Raw genomic sequence first — 16,833 nt, forward strand, 5'->3', positions numbered from 1 at the left:
TGTACGCTCGAGAGAGCAGGGTAAGTAGTAGGCAGGAAGCTGATTTGACCCCGGATTTCGTTTCGTCTTCGAATTCTAATTCAACTTCAAAATTTAAAATAAATTGCTCGCTTTTTGTATATATCTTTCTCCCCTTCTGGTGGAAGGGAGAAGAAACTATCTCATCGTAGAAGAAAAAAAGAGAAAGGAAAACTCCTGAAAACGCCTTACTTCAAACCTAGCCTTGCTAAGGAACTTGCAAAAAAGGAACCAAGCGGGCATCAATAAAAAAGGACAAATTCCACCACACACACATTTTTGTCCCGCTCAATCACTTGGTGGAAGCTACCTACCTACTTTGTTAGTGAGTTCTTGGATCTATCAAAGAAAAAAAGGCTAGAAATCATCCTGATGCTGCACAGGAGGCGAGATATATTAAGAGTCAGTCCAACCAGACAGCCAGGTTAGATGGCTAACTGCAAGCCGGGACGGAGGGAAGGGGCCGCCGCCACAAATATATATCTCTCTTTCATGCCGCCGCCGCGATTGTCGCCTCGATGGCCTCCTCGAGAATGACTAGGCCCTCCTCGATCTCGCGGTCCGAGATGGTCAGGCTGGGGACGAAGCGCAGGGTGTTGGTGCCGGCGATGATGATGAGCATGCCGCGTTCGCGGGCGGCGGCGACAATAGGGGCGGGGTCCTGGGTGAGCTGCAGGCCGAGGATGAGGCCGCGGCCGCGGACCTCGGCGATGAGGTCGGGGAACCTCTGCTGCAGGCGGGCGAAGCCGCGCTCGAACAGCTGGCCCTTGGCGACGACGGCGGCCTGCAGCGCTGGGTCGGCCAGACGCGACACGATGTAGTGGGCCAGGCGGCAGGCGAGCGGGTTGCCGCCGAACGTGGTGCCGTGGTCGCCGACCTTGATCTTGTCGGCGACGCGCGCGTTGACGATGGTGGCGCCGATGGGGAAGCCGTTGCCAAGCGCCTTGGCCGTCGTGAGGATGTCCGGGTGCGCCTCGCGCGGCAGCCGGCCGTGCGCCCACAGGTCGCCGGTGCGCGACAGGCCGCACTGGATCTCGTCGTACTGCAGCACGGCGTCGACCTCGCGGCAGCGGCGCGCCAGCGCCACCAGGAAGGCGTCGGAGCCGACCTGCACGCCGCCCTCGCCCTGGATGGGCTCGACAATGACGCCGCACGTACGGCCCGTCACGAGGGCGTCGATACCGGCCACGTCGTTGTACGTGCCGACGCGGAAGCCGGGCACCATGGGGGCGAAGGGGGCCTGGTACTTTGGGTTGGGGGTGGCCGACAGGCTGCCCATGGTGCGGCCGTGGAAGGCGTTGGCGAAGGAGACGACCTCGTGCTTGGCGCCCGAGGAGTCGAGGACCTTGCCGACCTTGCGCATGAACTTGATGCCGGCCTCGTTGGCCTCGGAGCCCGAGTTGCACACGAAGACGGCGGCGGCGTCGTGCATGGCGCCCGACTCGACCGTCTTCTCGACCAGCAGCTTGGACAGGGCGCCGGTCCAGGGATTGTAGTACAGGTTGGAAGCGTGGACGAGCGTCTTGGCCTGCTGGGCGATGAGCTCGGCGAACTCCGGGTCGCAGTGGCCGAGCGAGTTGACGGCAATGCCGGCTGTCAGGTCCAGGTACTTGCGGTTCTCGAGGTCCCACAGGTACGAGCCCTCTCCGCGCACGAAGACGGGCGCGGGCCGCGAGTACGTGGTCACCATGAAGGGGGCATGCTCGCGGATGAAGGCGGCGCTGGCCGAGCCGGCGGGCGGATCGGGGTTCGGTATGCTGGCGTCGCGACGGATCTGTGCCGCGCTGGGGGCGCCCGCCGTGCTGCTACTCGACGTCGGCACAGCCGCCGCTTGCGACAGGAACCTCGCGCGACCGCCAGCGGGGAGCGTCTTGGTGGCGAACCGCAGAGATGCTCGGAAGGCCATCGTCCAAGGGAGGGAAGGGCGAGGTCCGAGTGTGCAAGTCGACGGGCGAGCGGGTTGGAGGGATTCGAGGACGAGGGAGAGGAAAGGGCGACGTCAAGCCACCTCTGTCGAGCCGGGTTCCTTGTCAGCAAGTGCTTGCTTGATAGGGAGTGTAATGGCGATGTCACTGGCTGATAGCAATTGGGCCGCAAATGCAAACGATCAAGACAAAAAAAGCAACTGCCGGAAAGGATCTAAAAAAATAACAACTCACATGGAATTTCTACCGCCGTCTTGCTCGGGAAATGGACATTGGTTGTGTATGAACGATATCGCTAGCGAGCAAGCACTGGGCGAAGAGTCATCCCACACACCCACCAGACAAGCAGCCCCAGAATTTTTTTTTTTAAAAAACCCCCCCTCCCCCCCCCCCCCCCCCATTGAGCGATTTCGGCGTTTCAGCGACCCTCAATTGAACCCCGCCATCTGTCAACCGCTAAGCCCAGCCGATCACCGCCACGGTCAACGACCGCATCCCTATCGATAAGGAAAACCTTCCCTGCTAAACAAGAACAGCAGCGGCGACCCCCGGCCTATCAAGGCTCTCACCGTAAACTCACACTGCGAGTCGGCATTCAGTCATTGCAAGGCCTGAAACCGCTGCCGCTGCTGTTGACATGCTGCCGAATTGCCGAACCTAGACCGTTTAATCACCTTGACGTAGAGAGTTTTATTAATACATAGAGCACGAATAACTTATCTTCGTTGTGAAATATGGTGCGTGCATTTAAAAGAACTGTGTAAAACAGAAACCGAGTTAAGAATAGAACTTACTTAGAAGATGTAGAAGAAAAAAGTTCCAAAAAAAAAAACTCCTCAAACTCACGGAACCAAGCCGGTGTAAAGGTTAAGAATATTAAGAACCCAAATCAAAGTGACCGCGGCAGGGATCGAACCTGCGATCCTCTGCGTGTAAAGCAGATGCCTTAACCACTGGGCCACGCAGCCTTCTTTGTTAGGTTGGGTTCCTAGTGGATGAACAGGGCTCGGAGATGGCCATTCATGTGGTCTGGGGGATTAGGAGGAGCCCATTTCATCGAGTGCGGCGGTGCAGGCTGACACACCAGATACAACGACAGACAACCCATCAAAGGAGCATTTGAACATGTGATGAAGACAACTCGCAGTAAATATAAAAACTATAAGAATAACTAACAACAAGTGAAGAAAAAAACTAACTATTAGCAAATTGCCAAAGATGCAATGGAGAATATGCGGCAGCAGCAACCCCCCAGATGGAGAAAAAAAAGACTTCTTTCTTCCCTTATTGACCTCCCGCCGAGAGGATTCCGAGGTATTTTTTCTTCTTTCTTTTGCGTCTTGCGCCCGTGCACAAGCATCACCCTCCGGATAGCCCCCAAGTCTTCCTTCTTCCAACACCAAAAACTCCGCGTATGTGGAAAGAGAAGACCTCCCACCCCCGCTTTACCCAACCAATTGACTAAAATGCGCCGTCTCCTTGCTATTAAATAATAGATATGATCATGAAACCCCGAATGATAATACCCGCCAGTTCCAATGGTTTGGGGCATTTGTCTTGGAAAAGGTAAGAGAAAGTCATCGGCACGAATGACCCACGATGTGATACAGTGAGCCATCGTGCCATCGTGTGTAGTGAGGTGCTTAGCAATCAGTACTTTGTGCTCGAGGAGAACGCAGGAAAGGAAACAAGGCATGACGCATAAAAACAACAAAGCAGAACCTATTCCTCCAACGAAATGGAATCGTTATCATAAGTCCTTCCCGGGTCTGGAAACATCATCAATCGTTGGAGGCCAGAAAATGACACTTGACACGACAGCAGAGAATGCGCAAAGAAACCTGGGTATCCCCACCTCGGCCGTATAAGCCATACCTCCCCTAACCCATATGACCCTGGTTTGAACCCGACATGCCTCCCTCCCACAGACCCAAAACGTTATCGGGTAAAATCTCCAACCACGGCGGCATCATTTCGTTTGGCAGACCCAAAGCATCAAAGCTGATCTCCTGGCTGTCGAAAGTGATGATTTCATTAATGGGGTTAAGGCCAAGATATGAGTATGATCCCGAAGCCAAGCCGCTCTGAGGAAAGTCGCCTTCGTAGCTGCTGTGCCCATGCCCGCCTTGCCCGTGGTGAACACCGTTGTGGCCTTGCTGGTGGTGCATGCCCGAGTCTGTGATAGTGCTAGAGGGCGATCCGCTATGGACGGCAGAAGACTCGTACCCCGAAGAATGTTGCGAAGCCGATCCATATGCATGCGGTGACGGCCCATGACCCCCTTGAGACATACCAAGTCCATGCATCTTCGAGTCATTTGGCGGACTGTTTGAATCCATATCGCCCAAGGGCGGGGTCCCATACTTGAGTAGCGACCTTCCACCAGTCCCGCCCGCAGATGACGTCGAATGACGGCCAGGCTTGGGGGGATGGGCTTGATAACGCACGGCCGAAACGTTTGGTTGGGGATATGCAGGCGGAAACATGGAGCCCGTTTCCGGGAGGCTTTGCCGGATAGGATCATAGATCATATTCCCCGGGGGCGTGGCAGCAGATACTGGGAGCGAGGGCGGAGGAGGCGGCGGATGAGCAGGCGTCGCCGACAGATTATTTTGGTACAGCAGTGTGAGACTAGAGTTGGGCGAGTTCGTAGTGCCAGTGAGCGACCACGCGATAGGAGGAGCATTTGGTGAGGCCGGATTCTCAAAACGCGTCAGACGGCTGAGTGAGCCACGCCGTTGAAACTTAGCACTTTCGTATTCCTCATTCGTGAACGTCTCACAGTCCCATATGCCTTTCGACTTTTGGTCAAGGGCAGTGAGGATGTATCCGACCCCTCCCCAGTACTGCTGAAGTTGCTGAAGCGATTTGTAACAACGTTGGTAGTTCTGGTTCGCGGCTGACGCTAGAAGTAGATGCTTTGCCGATCTTGCTTCCGGGACCGTACCCGTATTTGGCTTCCCGCCAAACGAGCTTCTTTGGGTTTCGACCTTGATTTCCGAGGGCGACGGCTCTCGCGAAGGAGGCTCCGAGTTGTTCGCGACTGACTCCATTAAGAATGCGCATGCGGCGATGTAGATGGGTTGCGACGTAAAAGGATTGCCGATGAAGCTCTTTGGATCCATGAGCTCGGCAAAAGCAAGAATATCGGCGATGGTCTTGGCGCTTGACATTGACAGCTCGCGGCTGTTGGGCGACAGCTTCGTGCGGCTCAGGCTGCCGAACGGCGTCAATAGCGTGGGCTGGTGAAGCACGATGATGAGGGCGTGAAACCAAAAGTGCAGAAGAATAAAAGTGGTACCCTGGCCGGCCTTGACGTATTCTCCAAAGTTGGTGATCCCAAAGTGGAGGCGGGGATCTTGCTTCTGGTAGATTTTAGTTAGGTCGCTCTCCATCTGGGCCAGCTTGGCCAGCTTCTCCTCGGTCAGATCATTAGCGTCTCGAATGTTGTTGAGCACGTCAGACACTCGGCCATACAGATGAATAATCTGAATGAAGTTTGGAAACGGAGCCGGCCAGCCCGTCAACGGATCATTGGTCGGCTGTGGGAAGGCCAACTCGAAGTCATCGTCTCTGAAGGTTACGGGTCTGCCAGTGCCCGATGAGATGACTCTGTCCAGGACGAAGACGGCCCAAAACGTATCGGTACGCTCCTGCTCCACCTCGAGCTGTTCTTCCGCACTGAGGGTTTCTTCACTATCCTGCGAGTCTTCGAGCGTCCCCGAGTCGTCGCTACCTTTTCGGCTCCAGGTTCTCGTGTACCAGGGATCGCGCTCCCCCTGATACTTGATGCCGACCCTCTTTGGGAGCCCCAGATCAACCGCCATTCTGATAGCGAGACCAAGATACATCCATAAGGCGCTGTCTTGGTTCGCCCCAAACCCCTCGTACGCCATAAGCAAGCATGCCTGCACGGCAGCAACAGAGGGGCACGGGAAGGTATCGACGGTGGCCGCTTTGGCCCGCTGGGCAAACACGTGGCCATACTCAGACTTCGTAACTCTAGCATCTTGCTCGTTGGAAAAGATTGGCAAGTCCGAAAACCTGGCCGCCAATGCACACATCGAGTCCACAAGAATGGGCTCGAGCCTCTTCTCCTTAACCATGCGCAGGATCCTCTTTTCTCGCAGAAAGGGATAGTTGCAGCCGAGATAGAGAAAAAAGGTCTTGATGAGGGTAATGATTATGGGGTGAGGCGGACTTATGTCGCTGACGTCGTATACCGGTAGATCCTCCAACGTCTCGAGAACAGTCTCGGGATGCGACGGGTGGTGGTGACCAAGGCTATAGCCAAACAAAGAGCCGGGAGAAGTGGCCGAGAACGAGCTGCCCCGGCTCTTGCGTCGATCTCGATTCACCGACACATTCACCACCATCTGCTTGTAGCCCGGGACGATGGCAGTGGGTCCAAAGTATCTGAAGTAGGGCATGCGATGGCTCTCGGTATGGTGCTCAACAGGCGAGCGGTTATTCGAACTCCGGCCGTCCTCCGAGTAGGAAGAGGTCCGTCCAAAGTTGGTCCGCCTCATCGCCTTTGCCGAGCCCTGCGACTTGTCGTCCTGATCCCAGTCGTTGCCCTGGCCGCAAGGCCGACCCGGCGGGGCCGCGATGCTCGAGACCGAGTCGCGCCTCGGCGCTGCGTCGCGGCCGTTAAAGCTATTCATCCGAGCTTCGGCTTTCCAATGCCGGCGCACGTCCTCATCGCCATCATCCATGTTCTCGTCGTCGAGGTCGTTGCTTAAGTCGGTCGTATCGGTGCGGTCGCCTCTCGATGGCATTGGCCCGGCGCCATCCTCCCTCTTCTTCTCCGCCAGGTCATTGTATCCAAAACAATTGTGTCCGTTTTTAGTGCAAGTCGAGCACACTGGCTTCTCTCCTGCACATCTCGTTTTTCGTTTGCGACACGTCAAGCATCTATGTTGCGTTTTAGAAACCAATCTGTCCACCGTCAAAGCACACCCCAACACCCACCCACAAGGCCTTTCACCGCACAACTCCCAGTGGGGGGTGACACGATATCACACATCGCGATCACGACCCATACAATGGCTAGCGTACACAAAAATACGCACAAGCAACTGGAAAGACGACATGGAGGTCGAAGAGAAGAAATACAAATATTGGGGAATTACTTTTAAATCAAAAATATAATAAAATAAAAGGCAAATCAACCACGAAGTAACACGAACACAAGCGGAAAACATACGCTGCATTTATCCTCCGCCTTTTGGACGGCGGCTGTCCTTGGTTATTCACGAAACGTATTTGTTTGGGTGGCGGCAAGGCTCCATTGATCAGGGTGGTCATTGCGGGTGTCCTTTTATAGCAAAACCATGATGGCTTGCCGTGCAATTATCAGGTGCGCTCGCTCTCGCCGGGTGAAGCTCTAATGGCGGGGTAGGCTTCGACGAAAGCAGCAGTCGGTGAGGTTTTATCGAGTCGCGCGACCCGATCCAGTCAACAGCGACAGGGCCGGGACGAAAGACGTTGAAGTGGGCGATCGAGACACAGCTCGGCGTTGCCAGGTAGGTAGCAAGTAAGGTACTCGGTACTGTATGTACTGTCGGGCGAGCAAGGAGAAGGGGGTGTGGGTGTGGGTGTGCAGGAGCAGCAAGGCCTGGGGCGATCAACATGCGCGCGACAGCATGGTCATACTGCGGACGACTGGCGGAGAGACTTTGAGGAAGTCATTTTTGTTTTTTTGTCTTGTTTTGGAAGAAACGGTGTAGATAAGGTCAAGGGGTGCTAAGAGGAGCCCGGGCCAGACAAGGCCGCAGCGACTTGGTGCGACCAGATTTCAGCTGCGACTGTCTCCTTCTGTCTGTGGAGGAACTGAGGTGGAGGCTAATCCGGGCAAACGAGCCCTTGGGCCGGTCTGGGTCCCGTCAGGTCGTTCTTGCCTGGGGAGCGGGTCGTCCTGGGCCGATACCTTCCTTCTCTACGCGCAGCTTCAGGTTGGGGAGCTCCTGCGTATGCGTTGGCTATGGACAGCACCTCTCTGGGCGTACCCGGAGATTAGGAAGGGTGCTGGCAAAAAAAAAGGGCAGGAAGAGGGAGCAGCTTGTAGCTGTCTGAAAAGCGATGATCTGCAGTGTTTGGAGAGAGCGGAGGGGAAGTTGGGTGCACGAGAGAGGGAAGGGTGGGGATGGGAAAGTCGAGGCGCTGCGAGCGAGCGAGCCGGCGAGGGCCGACAAAAGATGAACCAACCGGGGGACGGGGAAAACAAAAGACGTGCCGGAGGCGTTGTCTGACGGGACTGAGCACTACACTGCACTGCACGGAGAAGAGCAAGTAGTAGGTAGCAAGTAATAACCTGGGAAGCAAGCACCAACCGCACTTTCGCTGCCCTGCACTGAGTTGCGTGCTGCAAAGCAAGCCAGCCGCGACGTGATGCTTCAATAACGGGGTGTCATCGGAGGGCGGGCAAATGAAAGAGCTCACGTCTTTCAAACCGTGCCACAACGGGAACGGGGGCACTTGGACCTAGCTAATGGCAACTTCAATTGGAGTACCAATTGGGGGTGTGGGAGGGAGTGTGAGGCCAGACCCCCGAGTTTGGTGTCGGCTAGGTAGGTAATAAGGTATTCGTTCCTAGCTAGGCCATTCAGAGCAAAGGCGCCAACTTCACACTGATCGCTGTTTAACCCCGAGCACCCCCCTCTGCCCCCCTCAACCTGTATCAGAGAAGAGCTGCTTCGCGGCTGTTTTGGGCACTTGGGCTGTCAATAAGTTTAGTTAGAAATAATATCGCATTGGGCTTCTTGATTGGGGAGGGGTCCCGTCGGGGTTGAGGGGTCGAGAAACGCCATGGATGCTAGGGAAGGGCTCGCTCGCAGCGGGGGGTTGCCACACACGTCTCCGTAGGGATGTACTTTGCCAGCCCAGAGTGCTCCGAGGCCGAGACTCGTGCAGCTTCATCGGCTGCAGCCATCGTGACGGGAGAAACAGCGAGCATGGTCTTATTCTACTCAGGTCTTGGGCTGTCTTCGCATTGCTGCTTCGGCATTTCATGCCTCAGGGCCGGCTTTGCGCGAACAAGCTACCAGAGTCTAAAACGCTGATGGAGCTTTCATCTGTGCACGCACACGCACATGGAAGGGAGAAGTGGATTGCCTGACGGCTCTGATTTCAAAACCCCAACCCGCTCCCGCATTAAGATTCTGCGCTGCAACCAGTCGCGACTGCCCGCTGTAGGAGTGAGTCTTGGAAATTGGAGAGTGCCCAGCAGACTCAGACATCAGACGACAAGGGTGGGTCAGCAAGTGGGTCAGGCATTTCGGTACAGCAATGCAGTAGGCTCAGCGGTTGGCAGTCCGCCATTGACTCGGATGAATGCTTCCCAAATCCGTCCAGTGCAGCCAGCGCAGGGCAGCGCGGGGGCCACCCTCCCACTTCACGCCTTCCTGCAACGTCTGGGAAAGGACCGTTGGAGGTTAGGCAGGTTCAACTGTGCACCTCAGTCCATACTGCCTCGATCCAATGCCTTGCACCTCATCCTTCCAGCGGCGGGCTGGTTATTGCCTTACTAGCGTTGCGAGCCAGTAACAGGTGCAGACAATAGCATCATAGCTGCGACTCCGTCTCGTCCTATTCTATGCCCTCTCGGGCTTAGCGTCACGTCCGCGTCCCTTCTTTTCCACGGATTGGAAGATGCCGACCGGGCCAACCCCGGATTTCCAACGAGACTCGACGCGACCTGGGCCTAACAACGCAAGTCGACGAGATGGGACGGAAGCCCTCCCGCTTCCCCAGATGCCCCCAGATGCTCTTTCCCTTATTGCCTCCTGCGCGGAAGCCATCTAGGGTCGTTCCGTAGGATGACATCGCCTAGAGGACGGCATCTCCAGAGCACGCCATCATGTCATCCCGAGCTCTCCAGGGCCGCCTTATCTCGTTTCCCAATATATATGACCCCCAACTTTTTTTTTTCCAACTCGACCCAAGCCTAGGTTGCTGCGCTCCCCACGGCGACGGCATCTGGTTCACGCTGATAAGGAAGAGGGGGATGGCAGGGGACAAAAGTGGTCGGAGAGAAACGGCTGACAACGAGAAAGGGAACGAAAAAAGTACCTAATCGCACAATTGCTCATCACGTTCCCCCCGAAAAAGGCTCTCTCTAAAGGGGAAGGGGGCCGGCCCCTTATTAGTCAAGCATATTGATTCGCAGGAGTTTCGGTGCTTGATTATTACCCGCACTAGAATATGCCAATCCTGGACCACAGCCACCTCACTCACACAAAAGCCACATCTGGACCAGCCACTGCAGCCCCTTACACAAGTTGCCTTCCTACCACCTTGATAGCAATGCGTGTGAGTCGGTACATAATGTCTGCTCCATGGGTCAGGTACCCAGCTCGGAAGAACTCTAGCGGCAAAAGCAATGATTTGTAAGAAACATGCAACAACAACAACAGCAACAGCAACGAGAAAACAGAGTGGACCAAGTACGAAGACGGCCTACCAAGGGGATTGGCTAGACGATCGGCATCTGCGGGTAGTTCACCGCATTCTTAGAACTTCATCTCATCATTGAACAAACAGCTAACTCGGCGTGTATCATGTTTCTCAGCTGATCTGCAATTCCTAGTCCCCATGGTCCTTCTTCCTCATCTCTTGAATAGTTTCCCTCGACCAAAAATACCATGCTCTGGTACTATAATCTTGGTTTAGCATCATCCAGGCACAGCGAGCCATCCGGCCTTAGCAACAGTCTCGGCGAAACACATCCATCAGCTGCGAGAGCCCAGTTGCTGAGCCATCCTCGCCGACAAAAAGTATTTTGAGGTCAGGAACTCGTTTATTAAGCGCAGCCTTCGTCTTCATGAGTGGCAAACAATTCCCGGGACCCGAGCATCACCATGGTTCCCCCCACGACGTTACCCCAGCGCTTCGCAAACGATGCCGCGGTACTCAAGTATCTTGCCGAAAAGGCGCCTTCCATTCCCCCTCTCCCCTCGCCTTTCCAGTGCTTTTTCGAAGACGATGATGCCATTTACCACGCCACTGGGCGGGTAGAGGGCGTTTCTATGAACGAGCTCTCACAGAAAGATAAGCCGGTTGTGACGCAGGAGCTCTTGCAGCACGTGGCCACTCTGAGATCTCAGAGATCCGACACGCCAGGGGTTCCCGGCGAAACGCTCTTATACCCACCAATGCGCACCACCAGTCGCGCCTAGCGCCTCAACTATTGTTGGCGACTACGTGGAAGGTCCGACAGGGACGAGTACATCTTTTGCCACAACGGCCTTGGCCAGCATAACATTTCGTGGGCCCCAAAACGCTCAAGATCACTGCCATTATTGACTAGGAGTGTGGTGGGTTCTGGCCCGAGTGGTTTGAAGGTCGTTTTTGAGAGAGACCTGGCCCGAGTGCTGCGATGGAGGGCGAGCAAGATGACTAGGAGCGTTGCCGCAAGTGGCTGCTTACCCACTGCGACAAAGTGGAAATGCTTCATCTACCGAGCTTCGACGAAAAGGTGGCCGAGCTCAAGAAGGCTGAGGCTGCGGAAAAGGTTGCAGATGACGAGGGAACCGTTGTTCGGGATTGATGCCACCGAACTTAACGAGTACCTTAATTACTACCTACTCAGGTCTAGCTACCCGCATCCAACGGCACATGTGAAGGAAAGCAAGCTCATTAAGGGCCTACCTGCCGTCCAACAAACAAGAGTCCATTGTCTTATACAGTGGAGAAAATTCTAGATGAAGACGCCGCCACCCCAAATACCAAGGTATCCAACATTGGCGTGTCGACCGATTTGACGTTTTGCGCCAGGAGCGTAACCCGTATCCTCCCGTCTTATGCCTTCACCCCTGGGGCCAGACACAACCCCGCGTTTGATGCACGACATTGACAGGCCCCAAACATTATTCTCCAAAAAGACGTACGGCCGAGCTTACCAATAGGCCGCTATAGGCAAGGGATAGGTACTAAGGCAGCTTGCCGAACGAAGCCTGGGGAAGAAGCTTCGACAAGAAGGTGGCGCATAGCTGACAGTCGAGTCCGCAGGGTAGATGTCGGGTAACCTGACTGACCAAAACATGTTGTGCTATTCGCATTCGCATTTACATTCTCCCTATCTTTAGACCGACGATAGGTTGCCCTTTCCAAGATGGGTGTTGGCTATACACTGGATTCTTGGAACCACCGAGAAATAGGACAGGGCGATGACTGGAAGATACTTCTAACCCTCAGGCTAATAATGAAGGAAAAGAAGAAAAGGGTTGGAACCGGACCCCCACGGACGGTATGTGCTGAACGGAGCCCCCAGCGCACATCTTCTCCCTTTCCACTCGAGTACGAATACTAAAAAATGCACATAGATGACAAAGCCTAGGGCCTAGTGAAAGTACTTCGGGTTATATAGAACTGCGCGTAGATACCTTGTTTGTATGCAGGTAAGGTAGGTAACCCAAACGAAACCACGAACTGGCTCTCCCCCACTTTTCCGGCATCGGCAGCTAGTGTCCGATTTTCCAAACAGGCCAGGCCCCCAGACCAGCCCAATGCCCGGGCAGTCTGGCTAGCTGGTGGGCCTGGGCCCAGGAAAGCGGAAATTCCGTGGGAAAGATGGGTTTTGTATGTTTGGCGTCATGTACGAAAGGACGTTAGGCAACCAGAAATAAAATAAGAAAAGCCGTTGCATCCGTGAAGGGGAAGAAAAGCGCCACACTTTTTTTCTTTTCTTTCTTTTTATCTCCCCCCACCCACCCCCTTCCTTAATCCCCTGAATGGGGCTCCCCCACTTACCTACCTTACCTGATTACTACCACGAACGTACCACTTTTTATCAACCCCCCTTGCCCATCACAAACAGCACACGCGCACATATACCGAATAAGAACAGTACTGATATAGACAAGCAAACAGGAAAAAAAAGTGATAGTTCAAAAAAGGCGGTAAGAAAACGCTTCCCATCAGCTGGTTGTCCCCTTCTCTCCAACCCCCCCGGTGGCAAAATGCGGCTGTGTTTCACCCCCAGCCACCTCGAGCCGTTTTTGCAACTCTTGGAAGACAGAATATCTCACATCTCAGACGGCGTCCGTCTTACCCTTTCTTTCCGGCATTCTTAGTATATTCTATTGTATATATTATATCTCGGTTCCACGTGTGTCTGTGTGTGTGTGTGTGTGTGTGTGTGTGTGTGTGTGTGCGTGTGTGGCGTGCCGGCTTGGGATTTTACGTGGAAAAGAGGGAAGCAAGTAGAGAAACGAGAAGTAGGTGGATAGACGGACAGACAGATTGACAGATTACTGCTGCTACAGTTTTACACGCATTTAAATACTTGAGGTTGTACCTGTCCTGTTCAATGCAACGGGTTTTCTTGGTGTTCACTTAGTAATATGCATGTCACTCCGTGTCGAGCCCCCCCTTTTTTCCCTTCTCTTTCATCCTCGGCACACACATATATATATATCGAACAGTTTTATATCGGACATGGAATGACGATTGGTGAGGGAGTTGTTTCGCAAGTAAAGGTGGTTGTGCTGGATGCTGGCTAAACGTCCTCTTTTGCAATCCCCCTTGGCCATCTGTGTGGTAGGTAGACTATATCATTACAGTATCCGTACCTATCGTCTTTTCGACAACGCCGTATATGCGTGTGGGGTTTCGCTTCCCGGAATCGCTACCCCTCGGTAGCGACTCATAAATAACGATAGTCCTTGCAGGCCACGAAGCTGTCGCTAGGGGGGACGATAGATGGCCAGATGGTAGTACTCCATATATCACGATAGTCTAAGGTGGTGCCGGCCAGAAATCAGGAGGCAAGTGACACAACATGACCTGATATGGCGGCCTTATGCTACCGGGCCGCTGGTTGACTTTCGAAAGAGGCTAGTGGTGCCTGTTGGCTGCCCTATTACCGGCCCGGCCCCCTACCTCAAACGTCTTCCCTTCGCTTTTCTGTGGCGTCACTTGGTATATCTCTGGCTCCTTGGGTCCTTTGTGTCCAAAGCGGCTGTCATATATCAGCCACATATTCACTACCCACCCTCCTTTCTCTCCCCTCCATTTAAACGGGTCGGAGAAGGGAGCGAAGGGGAAAAAAACCTGATCCAAACCCCGGATGTCCACCGGCCCGGATTCCTTCGAGCTTTGTCACGCTTTGGTGTGACTCTTCACTCGCCTCAGCAACTCAGAAAACGGTTGCACTCACTCCCACGCACTCAGTTACTTGAAGCTCATTGACCGGGTAGCTGTTCATGCCCTGGTAGCCGAGGCCATGCAGTAGAGTCCAGATCTCCCTCCAGTTCGCTGCAGCTGCAGGCCCGAAGGGGATCGACTGTTTGGATCAACAAACTGGAAACCTTGTCTCTCGCACTTTAGCCAAACACGATATTCACACCCATCTCTCTGCTGACTTGGCGCCACAGGTCTGTTGCACCGCCGTTTTCATTGCCTTTGTTGTTATAAAAGCAGTTTCTGGCTGGCGAAGCGACAGTGGCGTGCTCCGAGCTTGTCTCCCCCCTGTCTTCTGTGGCCGCTGCCAAGTCTGCCCGCCGCCACACTTCCCGAACAATCATCCACGCGCGCTCAATATTCCTCATGCCTTGCCTTTGATTTACCGCGGAGAAGGCCTGGTCTGCAAGTTCGCGGTCCTCTGCACTGACGGCCTCGCATGCGGCAACAAATAGGGGCCACAGAAGCGCCCCCATAGGTCCGGCGTGGCAGACGGTCTCAACACAATGGACGAGCGATAGGTGTGTGTGCATCTGGACGACATTGTGGGACCGCGAGCAGCCGTATATTGTCCTGTACAAGTAGACAAATGCCGAGTGACGATAAGCGAGCGCGTTGTTCCTAATGCTGTGGATCCTGTCCCTTGTTGTTGGAGCCAGCCCAATAGTTGGTCTCATAGTTGGCGAATTTCCGGCCGCGCACTCTATGGGGGACGAGTGTGGACTATTTTCGGCGTCAGTGATATTGGGAATTGAGATCTGATCCCCGCTCTGGCCATCGTCGTCTAGACTCAAGATGGGGGCCAGGTGTGGCTCCCATCGAGTTAGGGCTGCTTCGATAGCTCCAGCTGTTGTCTCAAACTCTGTACGTAGGACGGCGATCTTGGGGGTTATAGCATTGGTGCGGACTGCTAGCTGTAGCTCGGTCTTCATAGACAGCAGATTGGATAGACGATGTATGATGGGCCATAGTGTCGTGGCCATGCCGAGAAGGGCGTCCACGTTGCACAGCGGCGAGCCAGCCGACGCTCCAAGTGGGGAGAGAGGCAAGAGGCAATCTGGTGTGGGCGCTGCTGATAGCGGCGGCGTCCCGTTCGAGAGAGCTGCGATCACATCATAAAAACGAAACGCCTGCAGTCTCGTGAGCCCAAATCAGGAGGGGGCAATCAATGCTGGTCCAGAAAGGGAGCACACGTACGCGTTCCAGGAAGACGCTTGTGGGATCGGAGGGCTCCGGGTTCGTGCACATTATAGTAAGTGCCCCCTTTAGGTGCCCAGCTACTATATTGGAGCGTCCCTTCTGGACGAGCTGCCCGCTTTTTAGCCAAGCTTGGACTCGCTGTGGGGTATAGAGTGTAGCTTACCACCTCATAGTAGACCAAAAGCATGATTGCTGCTAGTATCTCGTTTCTGTTGACTGTGCTGTTGGGCTCGATTAGTTGCGCAACCCCCTGGATGGCCTGATTGTGAAAGTAGAGTGACTTCTCCGCATTCTCTACCCCCCGACACTCTAGGTGGGCGCTGGCGAGAGCATAGATTGCGTTTGTGACGGGCGAATCTTTCCGAGTGAGCGGCAGAAGTAGCTGTTGAAAGGGGTTTCCCGTTTCTTCTCGGAAAACTATCAGGTGCGATAAGACGTTGCAGAAGTGATCAACCAGGGCTCGGCGGCTCCGGCGGTCTGAGAACTCCGAGAATGCCGGCGGACAGAAATCGAAAAGGGGAGACCCAACAGGACATGGCGCGATCATGGCCAGGTCTGGATGTAATGACCTCGATTGCGGCGCGATCGCAACCACACCAGAGTCCTGGTGGAGTCCCATAGCTGGCCCCGAATCCCCGCCATTGGCCTCAACCAGAGAGACAGGAGAACGTACCCCAACTGGTGACGTGCCAGAATAGTCAACCCGCGAGAATTTGACGAGAGGGCCGCTGTCATATACGCTTTCTGACGGACTGGAGGCAATGGCATCGCTCAGGAAGCTTAGTACAACACTGCCATGATCCCACTCGCCCCATGACGGGCGCCTTGAGTCATCACTAGCCAAGCTAACTTCGGACAGCTTGCGAGAAGAGGTATATTCTGAAGACAAGACTGATGTGCGAATCGGCGGTAGCGACTCGCGTTTTCTTCGCTGCCGCGGCTGCACAGTTTCGTAGACACAGTCGAAGCTATGCTCCGAGCAGCGTGTGCACCGAGGCCGTCTTTCGTCGCATTTTTTCTTCTGCTCGCCCATCAGCTGGTTAGGTGTACTGTCCTTGTCTGGGCCATGAAGGAGAGCTCGTGACTCCCCAGTCTCAGAACAGTCGCACGTCGCGCAGAGACGTATTGCGGGTTTGTACGGAGTACACAAACCTTTTCCTTGCTTTGTGTCCAAGTCAGAAAAACAAGTCGAAACTATCTATCAATAGAGGGGGATCAACGCACCAACTTGCACAGCCTGTGGCAACATGGTTAGCAGAGTCGACCACTTAAAGACGACAGAACTGTTTTGGCAACTCCCCGACCAGCCCAGCATAACAGCAAGTGTGCAAAGTCGCATTCGACAACCGAAGTAGAAAGGGAGGCATGGGAATTCGAAATTGGGGATTCGAAATCGGAAACTCTCAAATCGACTCACCAGCTCTGGAACGCCTCTTGGGCTCCTTGGGAGCAGCGCGCCGCGTATATAGCAGCATGGTTGAGTGCTTCACAACGACTGTGGTGGTCGAAG

General features: G+C 54.5%; 4 protein-coding genes and 1 non-coding gene across 5 annotated transcripts; 1 reads left to right on the plus strand and 4 right to left on the minus strand.

The window, feature by feature from the left end:
* Window positions 1-508: 508 nt before the first annotated feature.
* B0T26DRAFT_755854 (pyridoxal phosphate-dependent transferase) lies at window positions 509-1,924 on the minus strand (the record flags this gene model as incomplete). The annotated part of the gene is made up of 1 exon (XM_060446018.1): window positions 509-1,924. One exon carries the CDS (start codon window positions 1,922-1,924, stop codon window positions 509-511), a length of 1,416 nt encoding a protein of 471 aa, XP_060291437.1.
* Window positions 1,925-2,838: 914 nt separating this feature from the next.
* Window positions 2,839-2,911, minus strand: B0T26DRAFT_t236. The gene has a single exon. It is a non-coding gene; the product is annotated as a tRNA-Val (tRNA).
* Window positions 2,912-3,480: 569 nt separating this feature from the next.
* Window positions 3,481-7,374, minus strand: B0T26DRAFT_447983 (fungal-specific transcription factor domain-containing protein). The gene is made up of 3 exons (XM_060435090.1): window positions 7,150-7,374; window positions 3,799-6,857; window positions 3,481-3,499 (listed from the first exon to the last, which is right to left on the minus strand). The coding sequence occupies exons 1-2, from the start codon at window positions 7,248-7,250 to the stop codon at window positions 3,824-3,826; spliced, it is 3,135 nt and encodes a 1,044-aa protein (XP_060291438.1). The 5' UTR covers window positions 7,251-7,374; the 3' UTR covers window positions 3,481-3,499; window positions 3,799-3,823.
* A 3,427-nt stretch (window positions 7,375-10,801) lies between these two features.
* B0T26DRAFT_755856 (uncharacterized protein) lies at window positions 10,802-11,490 on the plus strand (the record flags this gene model as incomplete). The annotated part of the gene is made up of 2 exons (XM_060446019.1): window positions 10,802-11,108; window positions 11,384-11,490. The coding sequence occupies 2 exons, from the start codon at window positions 10,802-10,804 to the stop codon at window positions 11,488-11,490; spliced, it is 414 nt and encodes a 137-aa protein (XP_060291439.1).
* Window positions 11,491-14,266: 2,776 nt separating this feature from the next.
* Window positions 14,267-16,798, minus strand: B0T26DRAFT_656947 (fungal-specific transcription factor domain-containing protein; the record flags this gene model as incomplete). Its single annotated transcript, XM_060438744.1, has 5 exons — window positions 14,267-14,826; window positions 14,914-15,253; window positions 15,321-15,431; window positions 15,487-16,372; window positions 16,737-16,798. The coding sequence occupies 5 exons, from the start codon at window positions 16,796-16,798 to the stop codon at window positions 14,267-14,269; spliced, it is 1,959 nt and encodes a 652-aa protein (XP_060291440.1).
* Window positions 16,799-16,833: the final 35 nt, after the last annotated feature.

Source organism: Lasiosphaeria miniovina, assembly GCF_030549165.1.
Source record: "Lasiosphaeria miniovina strain SMH2392-1A chromosome Unknown B0T26scaffold_7, whole genome shotgun sequence".
Classification (NCBI taxonomy): Eukaryota; Fungi; Ascomycota; class Sordariomycetes; order Sordariales; family Lasiosphaeriaceae; genus Lasiosphaeria; species Lasiosphaeria miniovina.